Genomic DNA, 20,288 nt, shown 5'->3' with positions numbered 1-20,288 from the left:
GGTTTAAAAGGGTACAGCTAGCTGTACCTGAAACTTTGTGTGCACGCTTTTGTGCGAACATTGTATAAAAGTTACCGAACAGCAACCAAAAAGAAATATAATTGTACATGACAATTATATATATTTGATTTGGAATTTTAATTGTTAATTATGGATTTGAATTATGGATTTAAAAGCCCAAAATAATCAAAGTCTTAATTAAAATTAAAAGCCCAAAATCAAAGCCCATACTATTCATGCTTTAATGGGCCAAGGGCAAAATGGTCTTTTCACCCCTATGCCGACCTCCCCATGTGCTTTGCAAGGTGGAATGTGAGGTGGAAGGGGTATTTTGGTCATTTCACATATTAAAGCATGAGGTGTCAAGGTATTTTGGTAAATAGATTTGTTTTGAGGGGTATTTCGGTCTTTTGCGAACCTCCTCAAAACCTATAAATAGAGGGGTGAGGGTGAAAGAGAAAACTTACTAATTCACGTGTTAATCTGATTACTTCGTTAATCGAAATTTCTCTCTTCCCCGGTTTCAGTTATTACGAGATTCAGAAATAATATATTTTTCCAAACTCTGCGGTATTTCTGGTTTTGCTTTTAAGTGAAACGGAATAACTTTGAGTCATAAATATATTTATTTTGTCTCTTTTTCGGTGAATAGTGTTTTTACAGAAAACTGCGTTTTACGGTATTTCTGGCAAAAGAAATAAACCGCTCTCCGGTTAGTCCTGGTGGATAACCAATAGAGGTATCACACGTGTGATACTCCGAGTCGATTCCTTCCTTGGTGTAGCTCTTCTCACTTAATCTGCATTCCAACTGAGATTTGGAAACGAGGTATAAACATGTTATATTAATCTATTTAATTGGTAAATAGATTTAATGCTTTAGAAAATCAATTATGGAATAGATCTGTAAATGAATTAAATGAGGTTTTGATGCCAAAGGAATACTGAAGGTGGACCGCCTTGGAAAGTTTCCTGACATACCTCGTTTAATTCTTAGCTTAACTTAACCGTAAAAATTTTGTTTTACACACTTCCACTGTTAAGCTAAATCAATGGGTTTGAACCGTCAAAACCCCAACAGAGGAAGCATAGGTTGTTTCTATTTGGGGAGGGGAGGGGAAGATGTTTGCCATGAAGTTGTTGGCCATGCAGAGATATGAGATGGGGAAGGAAGAGGAGGTGGTTAGTGTTCAACAATTCAGATATAAATCAAAGAACACCAACACTCCCGAGAAAGCACCCTTCCCACCCAGATTTTATTAATATGGAAAGAATAGAAGAATTATAGGAGGCTCACAATAGCCATTTCGTTAGATCATATTCTAAAGAATAAAGATAGGTGCCTTTTTATCATCTCAACACACAACTAAATTTAGAATATACAATCAGCACTAATTTACTTCTACAAATAATATGGAGACAGGGAAGATTTCCAATATTATGCATAGTACCAATTCTAAAGAAGCTGATCTTCTGTGACAATTTCTACACTCCCCCTCAAGTTGATCCAAAGATATCATCGGAGGTTAACTTGTAGACTATTTCTTGAAACTTCCCTTTTGTTAGAGCTTTGGTGAACACGTCAGCTATTTGATCTTCACTACGGATATAAGGAGTTTCTATGGTTCGATTTAGTACATTTTCACGGACATAGTGACAGCTCACTTTAATGTGCTTTGTCCGTTCATGAAAGACTGGATTGGATGCTATATGAATAGCTGCTTGATTATCACAAAAAAGCTTGGTAGGGTTGTCAAGACTAGGACATCCCAACTCATGAAGCAACAGGTGTAGCCACACGATTTCACTTGTAGCAGTTGCCATGGCTCGATATTCTGCTTCCGCACTTGACCTTGCAACCACTGGTTGTTTTTTACTTTGCCAGGTAACCAAGTTCCCTCCAATGAATGCACATAACCCGGATGTAGATCTTCTATCCAGTGGATTCCCTGCCCAATCTGCGTCCGTATACACTGTCAAGTTGGTGTGCCCCTGGTTCTTCATAAGAATTCCTCTACCTGGTGTTGACTTCAAATAAAGCAAAATTTGATCAATAAGTTCCATGTGCCCTTTGGTTGGTTTCTGCATAAACTGGCTAACAAAACTAACAGCATAAGAAATGTCAGGTGTAGTAATAGTAAGATAAATTAATTTTCCTACCAGACGTTGAAACCTATTGATGTCATTGAGCACTTCCTCATCTTTAACAACCTTGTTGTTGTAATCCATCGGAGTTGTAGCCGGTTTTGCGCCTAGTTTGCCTATCTCTTTTAGTAAGTCCAGAGTATATTTCCTTTGACACAAGAATAATCCTTTGTGAGATTGGGCAATCTCAATTCCGAGGAAATATCTTAACTTACCCAAATCTTTAATATCAAACTCCAATCTCAGATGCTTCTTGAGAGCATCTATCCCAATTTGGTCACTTCCTGTGATCACAAGGTCATCAACATAAATGAGGATAACAACTATACCTCTTTTTGTCACCTGAGTAAATAGAGAAGAATCTGCTGCACTTCTCTTGTACCCGATTTTAAATAGAGCAGTACTCAGTCGACCATACCAAGCTCTTGGAGATTGTTTTAGTCCGTAGATGGCCTTTTTGAGATAGCATACCATTTTGTTTCTTTGTGGTACCTGTAAACCTGGAGGAATTTCCATGTAAACTTCTTCTTCTAAATCACCCTGAAGAAATGCATTTTTTACGTCCATCTGGAATAATGGCCATTCATGAATAACAGCAACAGACATTAGAATACGCACGGTGTTCATTTTGGCTACTGGTGCAAAGGTCTCCTTGTAATCTAAACCATAGGTTTGAGTGTACTCTTTGGCAACCAATCTGGCTTTGTATCGTTCTATTGTTCTGTCACTATTGAACTTGATTTTGTAAATCCATCTACAACCAACTGGTTTTTTTTCCTTCAGGTAATGGTACAATATCCCAGGTGTGATTTTTATTCATGGCATTTAGTTCTTCACTCATAGCTTTATTCCATATTTCTGATTTGTTGGCCTCTTCAAAAGATGCAGGTTCAACAGGTTTTTCAATACGGGTTAAGAAGGTAAAAAAATCTTTTGAGATTTTATTATACCTTACTTGATCTTCAATAGGATATTCTACAGAGTATGTAATAAAATTATTTAACCTTGTTGAAGGTTGACAAGTTCTAGAGGACCTTCTCAGCACTTGACGAGATGCATTTTCTTCTATTTCGTGCTGCATTTCATCCAGCCCATCTGGTTCGTGTGGCCCAGTTGCTTCATTCGGCCCAAGGTTTTGTATCGAGAGTTCGCTAAATGTAAGCTGCTCTCCAGGATTTGGAAGTATGAATTCGCTATGCTCCCCCTGTTTGATATTATCAGATCCAAAAAATATTTTATTCTCATTAAATGTCACATCGCGGGAGATGAAGGTCCTTCCTGTATCAGGTTCAAAACATGTATAACCTTTTTTTTTCAGATGAGTATCCAACGAAAATACATTTGTGGGCTCTTGGATCCAATTTATTTCCTTCTTGAGAATGTACATAACATATACATCCAAACACTTTTAAATGGGATATGCTAATTTTTCGATTGTAAAAAATTTGTAGTGGACTTTTAGATCCTAATACGCGACTTGGAAGTCGATTAATTAAGTAGCAACTGGTACAAAGTGCAACAGCCCAATACTCTTTTGGTAAGTTCGCAGAAAAAAGCAAAGTCCTGGTAATTTCTAATAGAAGTATGTTCTTTCTTTCTACAACTTCGTTCTGCTGAGGTGTTCCTACACACGAAGTTTGATGTGAAATACCTTTACTCTGTAGGAAGGTTCGCAAATCATTGTTGATATATTCTGTTCCGTTATCGGATCTGAGTACTTTAATAGTGGTACCAAATTGATTTTTTACCATGTTGTAAAAGTTCTTAAAAATTATTGGTACTTCCTTTTTGGATTTTAAAAGATACAACCAGGTGGCACGAGATTTGTCATCTATAAAAGTGACAAAGTATTTAAAACCTTCCTTACAATCAACCGGGGCATTTTCCCAAGTATCAGAATGAATTAAATCAAACAAATTTTCTGCCTTATCAAGACGGTCTGAAAAAGGCAGTCTGTGTTGTTTTGCATAGTGACAAGAATCACAATCAACAGAATTTAAAGTAATGCCTAATAACTTTATTACATGATCAGAAGGATGCCCTAAACGGCTATGCCATAAATTAGGAAAAACAGAATGAGGATTTATTGTGGCCATTGCAGATGGTATGGAATCCACCACATAAAGTCCTCCGGATAACTTCCCTTCACCAATCATCTTCCTCGAAATCCTGTCCTGAAACAGTACTTTCTGTGGAGTGAAAATGACATTACAATTCCAGTTATTTGTGCATTTGCTAACAGATAGTAGATTAGACTTGAGGTCGGGTACAACAATAGCATCTATTTCCTTTTTAAAGATGTTAAGTTTGCCCTTGCCTTTTGTGGAAACTTTCTGACCGTTTGCAACTAACACATGAGAGTATGCACAATTGTTGTCAATTTGAACCAATTCGGTATCACTATACACCATATTATCGGAGGCTCCAGAGTCTATAACCAATTTAAACTGAGTATTGAGACTTAAAGAATTACCATTGGCTTTTACGGCATTGACAGTTTCCGGGCCAGATGCGGTTCTTTGTGCGTGAAGAAGTGCTTGAACTTGTTGAGTCAAATTGTTTAGCCTAGCTTCCATTGTCGAATTGCCATCCGCACCTTTAGATTCAGTTTCTGTTGCACAGAAGTTTACTTCTTGTGGTTTGGATCTGTTGGGTCGTAGGTGAGGGTGTAGAACCCAGCACCTTTCTCTTGAGTGCCCGTCTCGCCGGCAGTGATCGCAGTGGATTTTAGAATTCCCTTTTCCCTTTCCTTTGACCCAGCGAACTCTATCTTTTGAAACAATGTTAAGAGCTGAATTTTCAGTAGGTTCAGATATTACCTTGTGTTCTATGGACATATCCTGGCTTCTGTCTTCTTCGCTCTAAATGATGGAACATACCGTGCTAAAGGATGGTAGTTCGGGCCTTAAGAGGATAGAACGTCTCGCTTCTTCAAATTCAGAGCCTAAACTTGCTAAATACAGAAGAATTCGATCTTGTTCCTCTCTTTGGATGTAGACATTGACTTCGGATGAGACCGGTCGGTATAACTGGAGTTCTTCCCATTGCTTTGTCATCTTGCCGAGATGCTCTATGACAGATTGGTTAGGTTCCTTTTTGCATTTAGCTAGGCTCTGTTGCAATTCGAACACCCGTGCCGCGTTGTTGGAGCGACCATACATCTCTTCGAGTTTGTCCCATAGGATTTTAGCGGTTTCGGAATAAGAGAAGATATCATAGATTTCAGGTTGCATAGAGTTGAATAGCCAATTCATGACCTTATGATCGTTGGCTTGCCATTCGTCAATTTCTGTTTCATCCGTCTTTGGCTTGAGGGTTTTACCATTGATGTGACCTATCTTTGATTGACCGCCAAGGGCTATGGTCACAGCTCTGGCCCAAGGTAAATAATTTTTTCCATTGAGAAGGATGTTGGTAAGAGGTGAATTTGTGGGAGTTTTGTAAGAGTTTTCTGCCATCTTCAGGAATTTCGCACAGGTGGAAGAGAGATTGTTGTCAAGAAATTAGAGAACAGTGAAGTTGGTTAAGCTGTGGATTAGAGATAGGTTTTGATGTAAGGTGGCTCTGATACCATGTTCAACAATTCAGAGATAAATCAAAGAACACCAACACTCCCGAGAAAGCACCCTTCCCACCCAGATTTTATTAATATGGAAAGAACAGAAGAATTACAGGAGGCTCACAATAGCCATTTCGTTAGATCATATTCTAAAGAATAAAGATAGGTGCCTTTTTATCATCTCAACACAGCTAAATTTAGAATATACAATCAGCACTAATTTACTTCTACAAATAATATGGAGACATGGAAGATTTCCAATATTACGCATAGTACCAATTCTGAAGAAGCTGATCTTCTGTGACAATTTCTACAGTTAGATAGAGGTGGGGAGTGAGGGAAGGGGAGGAGAGAAGAGGGGAAGGGAGGTGGCCATTAGAGGGGTACTGCTGCTCTTTCCATGCTTTTTTCATAAAGAAGTTAATATTCGAAGCGCAATCGTCTAGTGAGTGGTGGGGACGACCACCGCCGATTCTGAGTTGAATTAGTCACTTTGCTGTTGAATTAGAATTATGAACAGATTGCTGGTGTTAAGTTGAAAGAAGGCGAGAATCACGTCAAGTCATCATGCCTCTTATGTCCTGAGCGACTATTACGTGCTTCAATGGACGAAACACAGAAATCACGTGTGCGGTCTTACAAAGGTGAGCTAACTGTAGAAACCCGTTCTTAGTTCGGATTGCAGATATATAGATATACAGTAACGTTTTTGCAACTATTTGCAAATAGTCCTCACTTTACTGTAGATTTTATTAGAGTATCCTGACAGTTCCTCCAGTTTATTTTCAATTTGGTATCATCTGATTTTAGATAAATATTAAGTATCATCCAATAACAATTTCTGTGATTTTATTCTTGACAATAATTATTTTAATATCATCTCTTTTAAAATAATTTCTTGTAGCCCTACCAGAATTCGAATCCAAAGAAAAACATTATTTCAGAGCCCAAGCCCAGCCCATTTAAATTACTAAAACATATATTAGTTCATGGGCCTCTCAATTTACTCAGGGCGTGAATACCACCTCGTTTAAAACAGCTCTAGCAAATTAGACAATTGAGGCCTCTCAAGTTAATTCAAATTTTGCAGATTAGATTAACAAATTCGGAGAAAAGAAAGACTTCCAATTTTGAATGAGAAAATCAAATATTTTATTGTTTTGATGGGAAAATTAGAAAATTTTTAATGTTTCCATGGGATAACAAAAATTTGACCTATCTCAGTAAATTAGTTTGCACAACCGCTTCTGCATGTCCATCAAAAAGAGAGTAACAAAAACAAATTAATTACTGTTAAAATATCAAAAGTTGTTTTGCGTGAGATTTGCAAAGGATACCCTCGTTGCTTTTAAAAAAAAAAAAATAGTCTTTAACGGAAGCATGTGCTTTTGCAATAACTTGAACGCCGAATTTAAAGAAAGTTATATTTTTAATTATTCATAATGAAACTAAAATAAGAGAGAAAGGAAACTGTCGTGTATAATAATAGTTTATTTCATTAGAGGATTAGGAATATTATGGTTATAAAGTTAGCGGTCATTGAAGTGACCATCATTATCGTGATCTCATCATTGTCAAGATATTATTAGAACAAAGCTTCCCACAATCAGCCGCAAAATATGCCATGCTGACATTTTTTTTCTCTCTCTGTTTTTTGGTAAAAAAGTGAGACAAATGTCCTCTTGTCATCAACTTTTTTCTCACTGTTTTAATTATCATCTTCTTACAATGAGTTTTATTCTTTGTGGTAGACATGTACAAAAGAATAATAATAAAAGTGTTGAAAAATAATTTCATCTTCTTCTTGCAACAAACTAAAATACGAACTGAACTAACACAAGTCAAGTTAGATCAAACTTTGAACTCACCATTAATTACGAAGCTAAAATGAAGCAAATTAATTACGAATTTTTTTGGAATCAAGTTAGATCAAACTTTGAACTCAATCTTTTTGCCGGCACAACTTTCAATAAAATTTATAATCCGATCAAATACTTCAGAACATTCTTTTCTTTTTATAAGAGACCATGCAGCTCCTGACTTTTCTTTTGATATGCCAAAACAGAGGCGAAATAGAGGGAGAAAGCATTTAATTTTGTTATTTTTAAATTATATTAATTGCAATGCATTTAGTTTTCTTATTCCGGAATGAACTAGTTTTATAAATTCCATAATTTATTTATACGAATAACTTCGTGTAATTATACTCTTATTTAGAATTCAATTATTTATTTATTCATACAAATCAAATTTTAATTTCTTTTCTAAATGGTTCAACGGAACTTGTAACGAATTTTTAAATTCACGAACTACTCGAATAATTACCATTAATTTATAGAATTTATATTTTAGATTCAAATTCTTAACTTAGTACACATTAAATTCATAGTTCGATTATATCTCGAAATTTTAGTTTCACTTTAAAATTAATCAGACAAAAATTTAAAAGGTCGTTTAATTAACCAAAATTTTAAATTTGAGCGAAAATTTTAATTTAGCAAATTAATTCTGTTTTAAAATTTCGGGATATAACAGAAACCAGCTCACCCGAATATATAGGCCCAGGCCGTGGATTTTTTCCACGGTTCCGAATTTAAATTCCGGGCCATGGATTTTTTCCGCGATTCTGAATTTTTATTTCAGACCGTGAATTTTTTCTACGGTTCCGAATTAAAATTCGGGACCATGGATTTTTTTTCACGTTTTTGGCTTTTTTTAAATTTTGATCAGACCTGGTTATTTTTATTAAATATTTTAAAAATTGGGTAAAAATAAAAATGTCGGATGCAGCTCTCAATTCCAAATAAACTTTTTATAATGAGGTATTACAGTTATGTACTGCCGTACTGGTAGTCTATTATTGTCTTATTGAGATCATGAGATGTAATAGGAATACGGAATTGAATTTTGTTCAAAGTAATTTTTGACAAACTTTATTCAAAACATGATCAAAAATTCAAAATCGTCCGATTAGGTTTGCGATTTGTGCAAATAATTTAAAATTTAATTAATTTAAATAGTCCTTGAATCTAAACCGTTCATCTGAATATTAACGTCGCAGATTCTACGATTCAAGGTCCTGGCTTGAATAAGATTTATTTGAAGTCTTTTGACCAAAAACCCCACCGTAGGAACACCCTGGAGGCTTGTACTGATTGAAATGTGTTGGTTTTGAATTTTAAATAAAAGTTCACTTAATTAAGATCTGATGGGTCTCCTGTAGAGCTCCAGTACCTGTCCAAAAAGACATGTGATTACTGATTAAGAATAGCGAACATGATAGCTTTACCAGTAGGAACTAAATAATGATAAAAAACAAATTGAGATCCTCTGTTTCCAAACAGATCAAGCTAAAGCACCAAAACCATTTTTTTTTTTTTTTTATAATCATTTGATGGATCGTCAAAAATTGTTAAATAGGTATCGTCATCCGTACATTCCTTTCCATTATATATTTTATTGAATGCTATTTTGATTCTGTCCGAAACAACATGGCAATGGAATGAAAATTTATGAAATGCACCAATTTCGTCATCGATAGCACAAAATTTCATTTTTCTTTCTGGAAGAGAACATATTGAAATTTGATCAGTTAAACTTAAAACAGATCAGAACATGCTTCGTAACTTTTTTTTAAAGAAAAGAAAGGAGAGAGGGAGGAAAGCAAGAGCTAGACGGCAGCAGATCAAGGTGAGTTATTTTTTTCAGAACTATTTTTTTAACGGGAATTGCAGAGGAGAGAGAAGGTGAATTTTGTGTATAAAATTGGTGATTTTTATTTTACTTTAATCGGAATCTAGAAGTGATGAACTTTTTTCTCGCTCCTTTTTATTACGGAGTTTGTTGTGGAGTACGCTCTTAGAAATACAAGTGAGAAAAATTCAGTTGTTAATTTATATCTGATTGTTGTTGGACAATATTTTTTTTTTACTTCATTACATATTAATTTTCAATCAAACAAAATTAAGGTCAATAGGTAATTTCATAATTTTGACGTTTCTATTTCAAGTTTTCTAGTTTCTATAATTCTGTTAAAATAAACTTCATGTCTATTATCATTTCAACATAAAAGAAATTGCTGGTTGGGATTCATAATTTTTTTTTCCTTTGTGGAAATTACAGTATCGGTTCGGAATTAAATATAATTCTTTACTGGCAACATTAAATAAATGGATTTATTGTTAGTGCCATGTGAAAAAATAGAAAACCAACAAGATTAATTTCGTTCAAAGTATAGTCCACAACCCAAAAATATTCACCTAGCTACAAAAAAATTGCAGAGGCTATATTATCATGTGAGAAGTAAAATCCAGCCAATAATTGGGCATGCAAAAGTACTTGCTAGCTGGAACAAAAGTTTGCCAAAAGGCAATAATGGATGTGAACTAATTGGCACCACGCTCTTAGATAGATATTATTTTGTAAAAAGGACATGATATAAAATTCCAAATGTTGTTATGGGCCTTTTGTGGACTTGTCAATGTACAAAAGCATTGTACATTTGTACTACATTAGATTCTCCCATCCATTTTTTTAAGAAAATAAATTGTTAGTTGGTTTTGATTAAGCATAGATGGTTCTTCTTCTTCTTCTTTTTATATATATGGGGCCCATTTTGAGGGGGGGGGGGGGGGGTCCGGTTGTGGATCGTGGTGTATTTCTTTAAAAGGTCCCATATCTATTATAATCGTAAAGGTAGAATATATTGGGAACAAAATTATTTAACAATTGATAAAAAAAATGGTTAAAATTAAGAACAATAAAACTATAAATTTATTCTCTATAATTTAGATATGTTGCAGATAAAAATTAATATGTATTTTTTAAATTATTATTTTTGAACTACTTAAAAAAGTTTTTAGTTCTATTTTATTAGTTTAATTATGCTTGATCATGACCAAACAATTCATAAATTGTACTAATTTTATACGTGACGTATTTTAGAACATCCGTTTGGGCTCACCCACCAACTCTATTGAATCATTGTGTACAAAAATTCAAAGTTATATAAAGTTTCCACTTGTCGACGATATAGGAATTCACATATGGACATGGTATGTTCGGATGTGATATAATTATAAGAGGGAATCACTTAAAAGTGTTACAACGTTTTATAATAATTTAGTATTCGTGATTTTTAAAATTTAAATAGTCGATGCAAACTGTTTAACATATAATATGTACTAAAATGTATTTGAAGGTCAAATTTTATATTTTTGTAAATTATTTTACTATTTGTTAAGTATTTTATAAAACTGTTGTTTTTTAGTGATCTAGAATTATCTAAAAATAACAGTTTTGTAAAATACTTAATAAATATTAAAAAAATATATATAAAATTTGATCTTCAAACACATTTTAGTACAGATTGTGAGATGTTGTAACTTTTAAATATTGTAAGTGGATCCCTCATTACATTATGCAAATTTCCTTAAATAATATTATACAAATCAGTATTAGATTTTATTACAATTAGTATAGTGACGGGTTCAAATGTATAATACGCAGGGGCGAAACATAGGTGTAGCTGGGGGGTGCTAAGCCACCCCAACTTAATTTTTTTTTTATTACCAAGTATATAGGAATTGTATTATATAGTTCATTTTACATGTATAAGCCCCCCCCCCCCCCTATAAAAATATTTAAAATTAGAGGGCTTCAATGTAAATTTTAAAAAATATAATTAAATTCATTTCTATTTGGACCCAGTGGGCCTTTCGTCTTTGCGCATTGGAAGATGGCAAAAATAAAATCTTTTTCAAATTAGAAATTACAATAAACAAATGGTATTTTATTATAGCATCGACTAATCAGACAATTCCTAAATTGAAAACAACAATTTCATATTATAAATTATAGCATCGATTCCAAAAAATAATAATTATATTATTTAGCACCCCCTATACTCAAATTCTGGTTCCGCCCCTGATAATACGGATATAAATCTATAATCAAGAATACTTCGTTGGTTTATGATGCAATTATCATCTTAAATATCGATATATTTACAAAACAGAAGTTCATTAAATTGTACTGATAATTATTGGATATAATTTAGTCGTTTGTATAATTCGACAAACATGAAATAATTCGGGAAGGTACTGAAAAGACTAATTAATATGGATGTACTAGTAGGACCATTAGACTTCTTTTAATGATTTCCAAAGTTAATCCTAGTGTTAGTAAATAAATTCACTACCACCATTAACTAGCAAGTTCCAACATGTGACTAATATTTCAAATAAACCTAGCAAATAAAAAATAAAAATAAAAACCCTATTCAATTGACTCATCTTTACAATATGAGAATTCAAATTCCGCTGCTTTTCTTAGAGGAGAGAAGGATCCTGCTCTGCTTTTAAAGAGAAAAAGAGAAAAGAGAGGAGAGAGAGAGAGAGAGTGAGGGAAAGTGAGAGAAGAGTTTAATTTCCCCTCACGGCTTCGTATTCTCTGCGGAGGTTTAAAAAAAAAGAGGAGAATATATTTTTCTCCAAAAAAACAACGGATTTGAATCCCAAAAGAGAAATGAGGGGTTTCAATTGGCATTAGATCAAAACCCAATTGATTTACATTGAAATTTTGCGCAGATGATTTAGATTCACGAGACAGTTGAGACAATTGAGATTAGTGCAAATTTAGAAAATATACATCTTGACAAGGGGATTCACATACTCTCCATTACTTGATAAGATAATCTTTTACAATAAATAGATCCTTACCGTTCTTTTTAACTTGGCACAAATCTCAAAGTCTAATAATACCGCCCCTTGCATTATAACCCGAATCCCAAACTGATTGAGATTTAATCTCAAACCATAAAGTGAGAGTAATCCTCTACAGTACCTGGGAGGGTACGAATCCCTGACAGGACTCAGTAACATAGGTACCAGATAAATGAACTGTGAAATTTAATAGGAATTTATTATACCTTGGTTTACAAGTTTGAGGAGTAACACACCACCTAGAAAGTGAACCTGTTAATTACATGGAGTACAGAGAATGAATTATTGGAGAATGTCTCTTGATAAAGAAATGGTGGTTACACATCGCTCTCTGAAACATTTAATATCATTATTAAATGTAAAAACCAGATCCACCATTATGTCTAACCACATCTTTTCATATTTGGTTAAAACATGCCCACTATTTTTCTTGTTCTGAGCCCTTTTGGCCTTTAAAGGAAGAGATAAAGAAAGACATGGGTTTACTGGTTTTGGATGATGGTTCTTTGCGTTGCTAATTCAAGCAATTTCTCACCTGTTAAATTTTGTATTAAAAAGTTACCGTTGTCAATCAATTTTTTGAATTGTACAAAATGTGACATTCCTTTTGAGCAATGTACCCATCAAGTAGCCCACATCTCAGTAATTAGTGGCCCAATAGTTATGTTTTTTTCCCCAAAGAAAGTGGCCCGGGTAGTAAATTCAGGAATTCGTATCCTCTGCATTAACTCAAAAGATTCTATTTCGAGCCAATGGATCCTGACCATCCAATCTGTTTTAAGATTCGTGCAAATTAAATTCGCACTAATATTAAAGACCTTCTGTATCATAAGCAAAGACGGTTGAGATTCATTAACTCAAAAGATTCTTTTTTGAGTTAATGCAGAGGATACGCATTCTAAATTCAGAGATGAAAAAAATATATATTTTTTGTTTTCTTTTGTAATTCAGAATTTTTTTAGGTAACTTATTTAGTTGTTTCGTTTCATAAATAATATGGTAGGTATCATAACATTGTTACCGTTATTTTGAAAATTTTAAAAATCATGACAATGTTACGGTTCTTTATTTGTTTCTAAAACTATATTTACATTATCGCAGTTATTAAAAAATCACACCATCTAAAAAATAAAACAACTATACTCGTTTCCTAAGAAAATAATTTTGAATTATCACAAATAAAAGCTGACATTTTGAAATGACTTCATAAAGGACAAAAAAAAGAAAAGGTTCAGCTGTGTTTATAGGTCAAAAAGATATATAGAAGCATGGTGATAACATTTTTTGTTAAGCTAAAAAGAAGACAGGTTCATAGTATAGGACTATAGGCATGTATGTACCTGTCATGTCATGATGTCAAGCAGGAAAGGTACATAATGCCCATTAGGAAGGATAATACATGCAATGCATGAAAATGCCATCCAAGCTACACACCATTGGCTCTACCTCTGAATTTATTTTTATAAATCATAATTAAAAATTTGATTTTTATCAAACCAAGATGATTATTATTTTTTTTTATAAAAACAGCAAATATCGAACAGCCAATTTGGTCACGCATTTTTTTTGCCCGAATTGGCTATTCGGTCCCCCGCTTATTTCATATAATAAAAAAAACATTCATGTTGCTGCAAATTATGGAGAATATTTTTTAGTTTTGAGGGGCATACACTTAGGGCATGTTCAGAGGGAATAGAAATGGGATTGCAAAATTTTTGAACTGATTTTTACTGTTCACACAAGAAATCAAGTGATTTTTTTTTTCACGTGAACAGTAAATTTTTTAATATAGCCAAACATGGCCTTAATGTTGTTTGGCAGAACATGAAATATTACTCAGAAAAATGTGAAAGTTGAAAAAAAATATAAGGCAAAAGTAAATTAAATAAGCGATAATTGAAAGAGCAGTAGCAAAATTGGATAGAGAGAAACTAAAAAATAAATCTCGACCTATTAAAGCCTTATAGACAAAGTAGATGTCAAGTTAATCCATTTGAAAATGTGATTTAATTTACTATGTCATATTCTGCCTTCTTCTATTTACACTTTGTTTGACATCTTAAGTATAAAGTACGATGTTTACATCTCTTGCTGCACAACCTAACATGATTGTGACATCTTAACTCTTAAGAAACAATGAAGGTCGGTGGCAATAATACTTGAAAGGAAATAGCAACTCCACTCAAAAGAGTAGATGAGAAAACTGTTAAAAGGCCAGTAAATTTTAACGGGCCATGGCCTATGGACAATGTTCTAGATAGCCTGAAAAGGTGCTTTGCTTGCTCCCACTTTTCTTATTTTTTATTTTAGAAATTAATAAATATTTTATCTGAAAGGAGTATGATAGAAGGAACCAAAGTTAATAATTCAGTTGGTCTTCAAAATTGATCATAGAAAATTCAAAAATTTAAAGATTCGAAGCAGTTCTTCGATTTCTGTTATGCATGTTGTAGGTCTTTTTTTTGGTATTGATACTAAATGAACCAAAAATAATGTTTCGGGTTTTTTTTAATTTTAGATTTTTTTTTTGTAATCAAACATTTAAACTTAAAACCCCGCAATCCTTAAATATAAATGTCTCAAGGAGTCAAATTAATGATAAGATCGAAACAATTTAATATCTATCTTCTTCCGGACAAAATATTTAATATATTTTTAACAATAAAAAATTCTGTCCACTTTTCTAGCACAACAAAACGATAATAATATCTATATATATAAAATAAGAACTCAACCTAGGGGTGTAAACGGAGCCGGATTATCCGATCCGAATCCGCTCCGAATCCGAATTAAACGGATCGGATAATATGCGGATACGGATCCGGATAATTTTGAATACGGATACAGGTCAAGGATGGTAAACGGATCGGATATCCGGTTCATCCGAACTCTCAGCACTACAGACCCGACCCGCTGAGAAATTGAACTTCATCGGACCCGCTACCCGCGAACTCACCTCTCACTCTCTCACTCTCTCAGAGTTAAAAGAAATAGTTTTTGCTCTTGGCAGGATTCGAACCCAGCCCCTTTATCCCAAGAGCCTAGTGATTAAACTCCAAACCACTACACCACATTACCTTTTGTTACTATTTCTTTATTTTATATATATATTATATCAATAGATTACCCCCATCTCCCACCAACTTATTATACTTAATTTTTTAATTAATATTTGTATCTTAGAAATTCATATATCTTAATTATCCGACCATTATTCGTTTCATATCCGTATTCGAATCCGTATCCGTGAACTATCCGTTCCGTATCCGTTTAAAACGGATTTGATTTTGAATTTTGATATCCGTTTACTATCCGTATCCGTATTCGTATCCGCTCATTATCCGACGGATGCGGATATGGTATCAGCATTATCCGCTCCGTATCCGCTCCGTTTTCACCCCTAACTCAACCCTGTCACCTTTATCAATTCAATAAAATAAAATAAGAGTTGATATGAATTTTTTAATTGAAGAAAGTACAAGTGTAATACAATAATGTGTTCTACTTGCCTCTACCTCTACCTCTACAGTCTACAGAGAGGATGAGACAGAAGAAGCTTACCCATGTGAGTATGTGACTATGTAAGCGTACCCAGTGAGAGATATATAGTAGAGTGAGAAGGTGGAGAGGTAGAGGAAGAAGGACAGTTGCTCTCTCTCTCTTAAATGCTTCTTTGAGCCTTCTCACTTCTGTGCAAGTGCAACTCATCTTTCCATCCCCTTAGCACCTCTCTCTCTCTCTCTCTCTCTCTCTCTCTCTCCTTCCTCTTTGCCACTAATTACAAAACAAGCAACAGGAAACAGAAACAATGACTAAAGATGATGATTTCAAGCTGCTTAAGATCCAGGTTTGTCTCTCTCTCTCTCTCTCTCTCTCTTCCCTCATACAATGAATTATACTAAAAATGAGACGAAAAACAGCTTCTGAACTGATCTGACTTTGTTTTTTTCTTGTTTTTTGTTGGATCATTTTTTTTAGACCCATGTTCTGAGAGTGAACATACACTGTGATGGGTGTAAAGACAAAGTTAAGAAGCTACTAACAAAAATTGAAGGTACTTCTTTTGCTTCTTCTTTTTTTTCCTATTTTTGATACCTATGGGGGTTTTCTTTTTATATATGTATCTACAGGTTTATTTTTAATTTTTGAAAGAATGCAGTTGAGGTCAGATCCACAAATTTGTAGAATCTGAGTCTGTCTGTCCCTCTGAGAGATTTTTTTTTTCAGAAAAAAAAAAAGAAAGGAAAACTTGAGATGAAATATAGGAGACATTTCTTTCAGATACTCTTTTCCAAACAGGGAATTAGAACAGTGACCTTAGCATTTTTTTTTTCTTTGCTAACTATTTCTCATCTCTATTTCAACTATAAAATGAGTCAACTGTCCCAAGAGAGAACATTTGCAATCTAGTCCTCCAAGAAACTTTTTTTTGTTCGTGACCTTCATCTGTTTTCTAAGTTTAATCAGGATACCCTGTTTTCTTTTTCCAATATGACCAAATCTTCTCCCAATTTATTTGCATCAATTTCTAGGATCAAATTTACTAGACTACAAATTTTTGTCCTCCTGAAGAAATGTGTAAAGACAGTCATAATGGACTCTACCAAACAACTGAGGATTATTTATTATAATCGGGTTAAATTGTTTTTGTGAATAAATGTCAAGATGCAGGTTAATTATCATATTTTTTTTCTTTCTTCAATTAATCCCTAGAGTGCTAATTTGTTGGATGTAAAATAGCAAACATGCAACTAGTTTTATAAATCCATATATTAACTTCTTTTTTATTGAAACTTGGAAATTTATTTTCCAAAATGAACGCCCAAGATTTAAATTTTTTGGTACCCAATTTTTTTTACCTTCAAGTCCTATCTCGCATATCTTGAAAAATAGTTTCCCAAATTGTTAAACAAAGTAGCTCCCAATTAATAATTTACCCTCCTTTTCTCTCAAACAGTGATCTCTGATTTGAGACCATGTGCAATACCCCGTATTTGCCATTTGTTTCCAAAGTAGTCCATATCGAACTATACATCAATATTCATCTATCTTTATTTAATGTGGCACACTGTACCGGTTCATGTTGGTTGGTACAGAAACATTCATAGGTAGGTTTTACGGTTGAGTGGTTTAAGAGCACGGGTACAAGTCTCAATCAGAAATTAACTATATTTTACCGATCTGATAATAGATTTTAATTTTACATTTATACTAGATGGCTAGTAAAATTATTGTCTTTCACTAATTTGGTCTAATTTCTTTCCTAATGCATAGAATTAATCTGAGGTCCTTGTTTTATTTTGCAATTTCAAAAGCTTGAAAGCATTAATTGCCAGCAGATATTTGACTCTCTTTTTTTACTACAGGAGTTTTTTCGGTGACTATTGATGTGGAGCACCAGAAAGTAACTGTAGTTGGCAGTGTAAATGCAGATACGCTCATTCGAAAGCTCTCCCGATCTGGAAAACATTCCGAGATTTGGTCGAACAAACCCAACAACCAATCAAACCATAAACAATCCAACAATGCCCCACAAAAGAACCAAAAGCAAAACAACAACCAACACCAGAAGCACAACCCTATATCTACAAATCAGAAGAACCAAGGAAATAAGAACAACCTCATGCAAGGCCTCGAGGTTTTCAAAAACCAACACAAAGGCGGGAAGGTCCCTGATTTGTATTCTGACGATGATTTTGATGAGGAGTTTGATGATGACGATGACGATTTCGATGAAGAGGATTTCAAGGTCCTCAATGAAAAAATGGGCCAGTTGAATTTTCTGAAACAACAAATGAACGGTGCTCATGCTGGTAACAACAATGGCGGAAATAATGGTAATGCAAAGAAAATCAGTGGTGGAAACGGACTTGGTAATTTAAACATCGGGAAGAATAACCAGAAAGTGAATAACCAGAATCAGTTGGGTAAGAATGCAAATGTCCCTAGTGGGTTGAACTTTGGAGGTGCTAATGGTAAAATGATGCCGAATTTTGGTGCTTTGGGAGGTGATCATGCAAAGAGAGTCAATGGGTTGAATGGCATGCATGGCATGAATGCCATCAATGGCATGCCGGGCCTACATGGTAACCCTAGTTTTCAAGCTGCTGTTGGTGGGGCCGGGAACCATCAAGGCAATGGCATGATGATGGGTGGCATGCATCATCACCATCCATCAACCATGGTTGCAGGGAATAACAATAATATGAGAAATGGCAACATGATGATGATGCATGATGGTGCAAGGTACATGCAACAACAGCAACCCCAAATGATGTATGCAAGGTCCCCTCAGGTCATGCCATACACTGGTTATTATGGGTATAATCCAAACCCTAATGTTTATTATGGGTATAATAATTACTATGCAAGTCCATACCATGGTGAGAGCAGTAAAAATTCAGATGGAATTGGATATATGTTTAGTGATGAGAACACTACAGGGTGTTCTATTATGTAGAGAGATGTAGGTTTTTTTTTTTTTTTTTTTTTTCAAGTGTTCCTTTTTTTGTTTTCATGCTGTGTTATTATTATTATTTTTTTACCTTTCAGTAATGTTGTTATTATGATATAAAAATTATGTATCTCTGTTGAAGAATGCAGTCCCAGGAATACTGTGGACATTTTGTGTACTTATTTATACTCCCTGTCAGAATTTGAAACCTAGTTTAATTTATTTGTTCTGTTCTAGCTTGTTAATTATCTGCTCTAAGTAATTAATTTAAAAAAAATGGTTTTAAGTTTTAAGCTTTCTTATTCATGCCACATTATCTACATTTTTATCCATCCAATCATGTTTTTTCTCTCCTTGTTTAGTTTAATCAAATGACTTGTATTTTTTTATTTCTCTTTTTATATTAAAACAAGATATTCGTCCAGCTAATTATGATATTCTTTATGTACCCGTTTTTAACATTTTCAAAAGATATTTCTTAGTCCAATATTTTTTAAATACCTATTTTTCAAAATTATCTTATGTTAAAATTTACCTTTTTTATTTGAGGCAGTAAATTTACTTTTTTCTTTTTTAAAATTCGTTTAATTTTTTGTCTTGTGCTTGAGACTGTCTGGCTTGTGACTTGTGATGGATGACTAGCTAGTGCTCGGTAAGTATTAGGGTTTTGGGTTTTTGCGCGTTTGGGACTTTTTAGTGCTTAGCGCTAATTATCATGGGTTATTTTAAGGTAAAAAATAAGGAGGAGAATGATTCACAGTGAGTTGGTCAAAATCTCGGGTTGCTATCTTACTGCCAGATTTTGTCCCACAAAGTCCAATGAGATAATGACAAATTTAGAAGTGGTTAATACTCTATTGTTTGTTTCTTTTGTGGCATTTTGGCATGCATGTTGCACGGTTACACTTCTACATTTTATCCTATTCAGTTTTGCTATTTCATATTTTAATTTTTAGTAAGGATTTTAACAACGTTAATTAAACTTAATGCAGCGCACATGTTAATTTTTTATATTATTTAACTCTATAAAAAATCTACCCACATTCTTATACTTGTAATTATATTTAAAATATATTTATTATCTTACATAGCTTTGTAACTTAATGATAGTGTATTAACAAGTTGTGTTTTTTTTTTGTTCAAAATAGCAAACGAAGCACATGATAGCAATGTAAGAGCTTTCTCTTACATTCTTGAACTTGATAGTAAAAGAGAGACATTTTGGCAAGATTCTAGCACTTTTCCAACCACTAGTTTGCAAAAATAATATTACTATTTTAATCCATAGTTCAAAAATGACAATAATATTACTCTTTATTTCCATTTTTTGATTAGCCAACCCCACAGATAATGTAGCTTTTAAAGAAACATGAATATAGTATACTTCATAATATGACAACCCAGAAAGA

General features: G+C 33.7%; 2 protein-coding genes across 2 annotated transcripts; one reads left to right on the top strand and one right to left on the bottom strand.

The window, feature by feature from the left end:
* Positions 1-4,770: 4,770 nt before the first annotated feature.
* Positions 4,771-5,602, bottom strand: LOC144568083 (uncharacterized). Its single transcript, XM_078318312.1, has 2 exons — positions 5,024-5,602; positions 4,771-4,914 (listed from the first exon to the last, which is right to left on the bottom strand). The coding sequence occupies exons 1-2, from the start codon at positions 5,600-5,602 to the stop codon at positions 4,771-4,773; spliced, it is 723 nt and encodes a 240-aa protein (XP_078174438.1).
* A 10,348-nt stretch (positions 5,603-15,950) lies between these two features.
* On the top strand, positions 15,951-19,046 carry LOC144568367 (uncharacterized). The gene is made up of 3 exons (XM_078318696.1): positions 15,951-16,272; positions 16,404-16,479; positions 17,792-19,046. Exons 1-3 carry the CDS (start codon positions 16,234-16,236, stop codon positions 18,883-18,885), a joined length of 1,209 nt encoding a protein of 402 aa, XP_078174822.1. The 5' UTR covers positions 15,951-16,233; the 3' UTR covers positions 18,886-19,046.
* The last annotated feature ends 1,242 nt before the right edge of the window (positions 19,047-20,288 follow it).

This window comes from Carex rostrata, chromosome 17 (assembly GCF_964058835.1).
Source record: "Carex rostrata chromosome 17, lpCarRost1.2, whole genome shotgun sequence".
Lineage (NCBI taxonomy): Eukaryota > Viridiplantae > Streptophyta > Magnoliopsida > Poales > Cyperaceae > Carex > Carex rostrata.
Note: the sequence above shows the minus strand (reverse complement) of the source record. Positions and strands in the feature narration are given on the sequence as shown.

Bases quoted from the DNA above. Each gene is read 5' to 3' on its own strand.
- LOC144568083 (XM_078318312.1), bottom strand. From the start codon at position 5,602: ATGGCAGAAAACTCTTACAAAACTCCCACAAATTCACCTCTTACCAAC. The intron at 4,915-5,023 runs GTATGTTCCATC...TTGTTTCAAAAG, and splicing joins AACTACCATCCTTTAGCACG to ATAGAGTTCGCTGGGTCAAA.
- LOC144568367 (XM_078318696.1), top strand. From the start codon at position 16,234: ATGACTAAAGATGATGATTTCAAGCTGCTTAAGATCCAG. The intron at 16,273-16,403 runs GTTTGTCTCTCT...CATTTTTTTTAG, and splicing joins TCAAGCTGCTTAAGATCCAG to ACCCATGTTCTGAGAGTGAA. The intron at 16,480-17,791 runs GTACTTCTTTTG...TTTTTACTACAG, and splicing joins GCTACTAACAAAAATTGAAG to GAGTTTTTTCGGTGACTATT.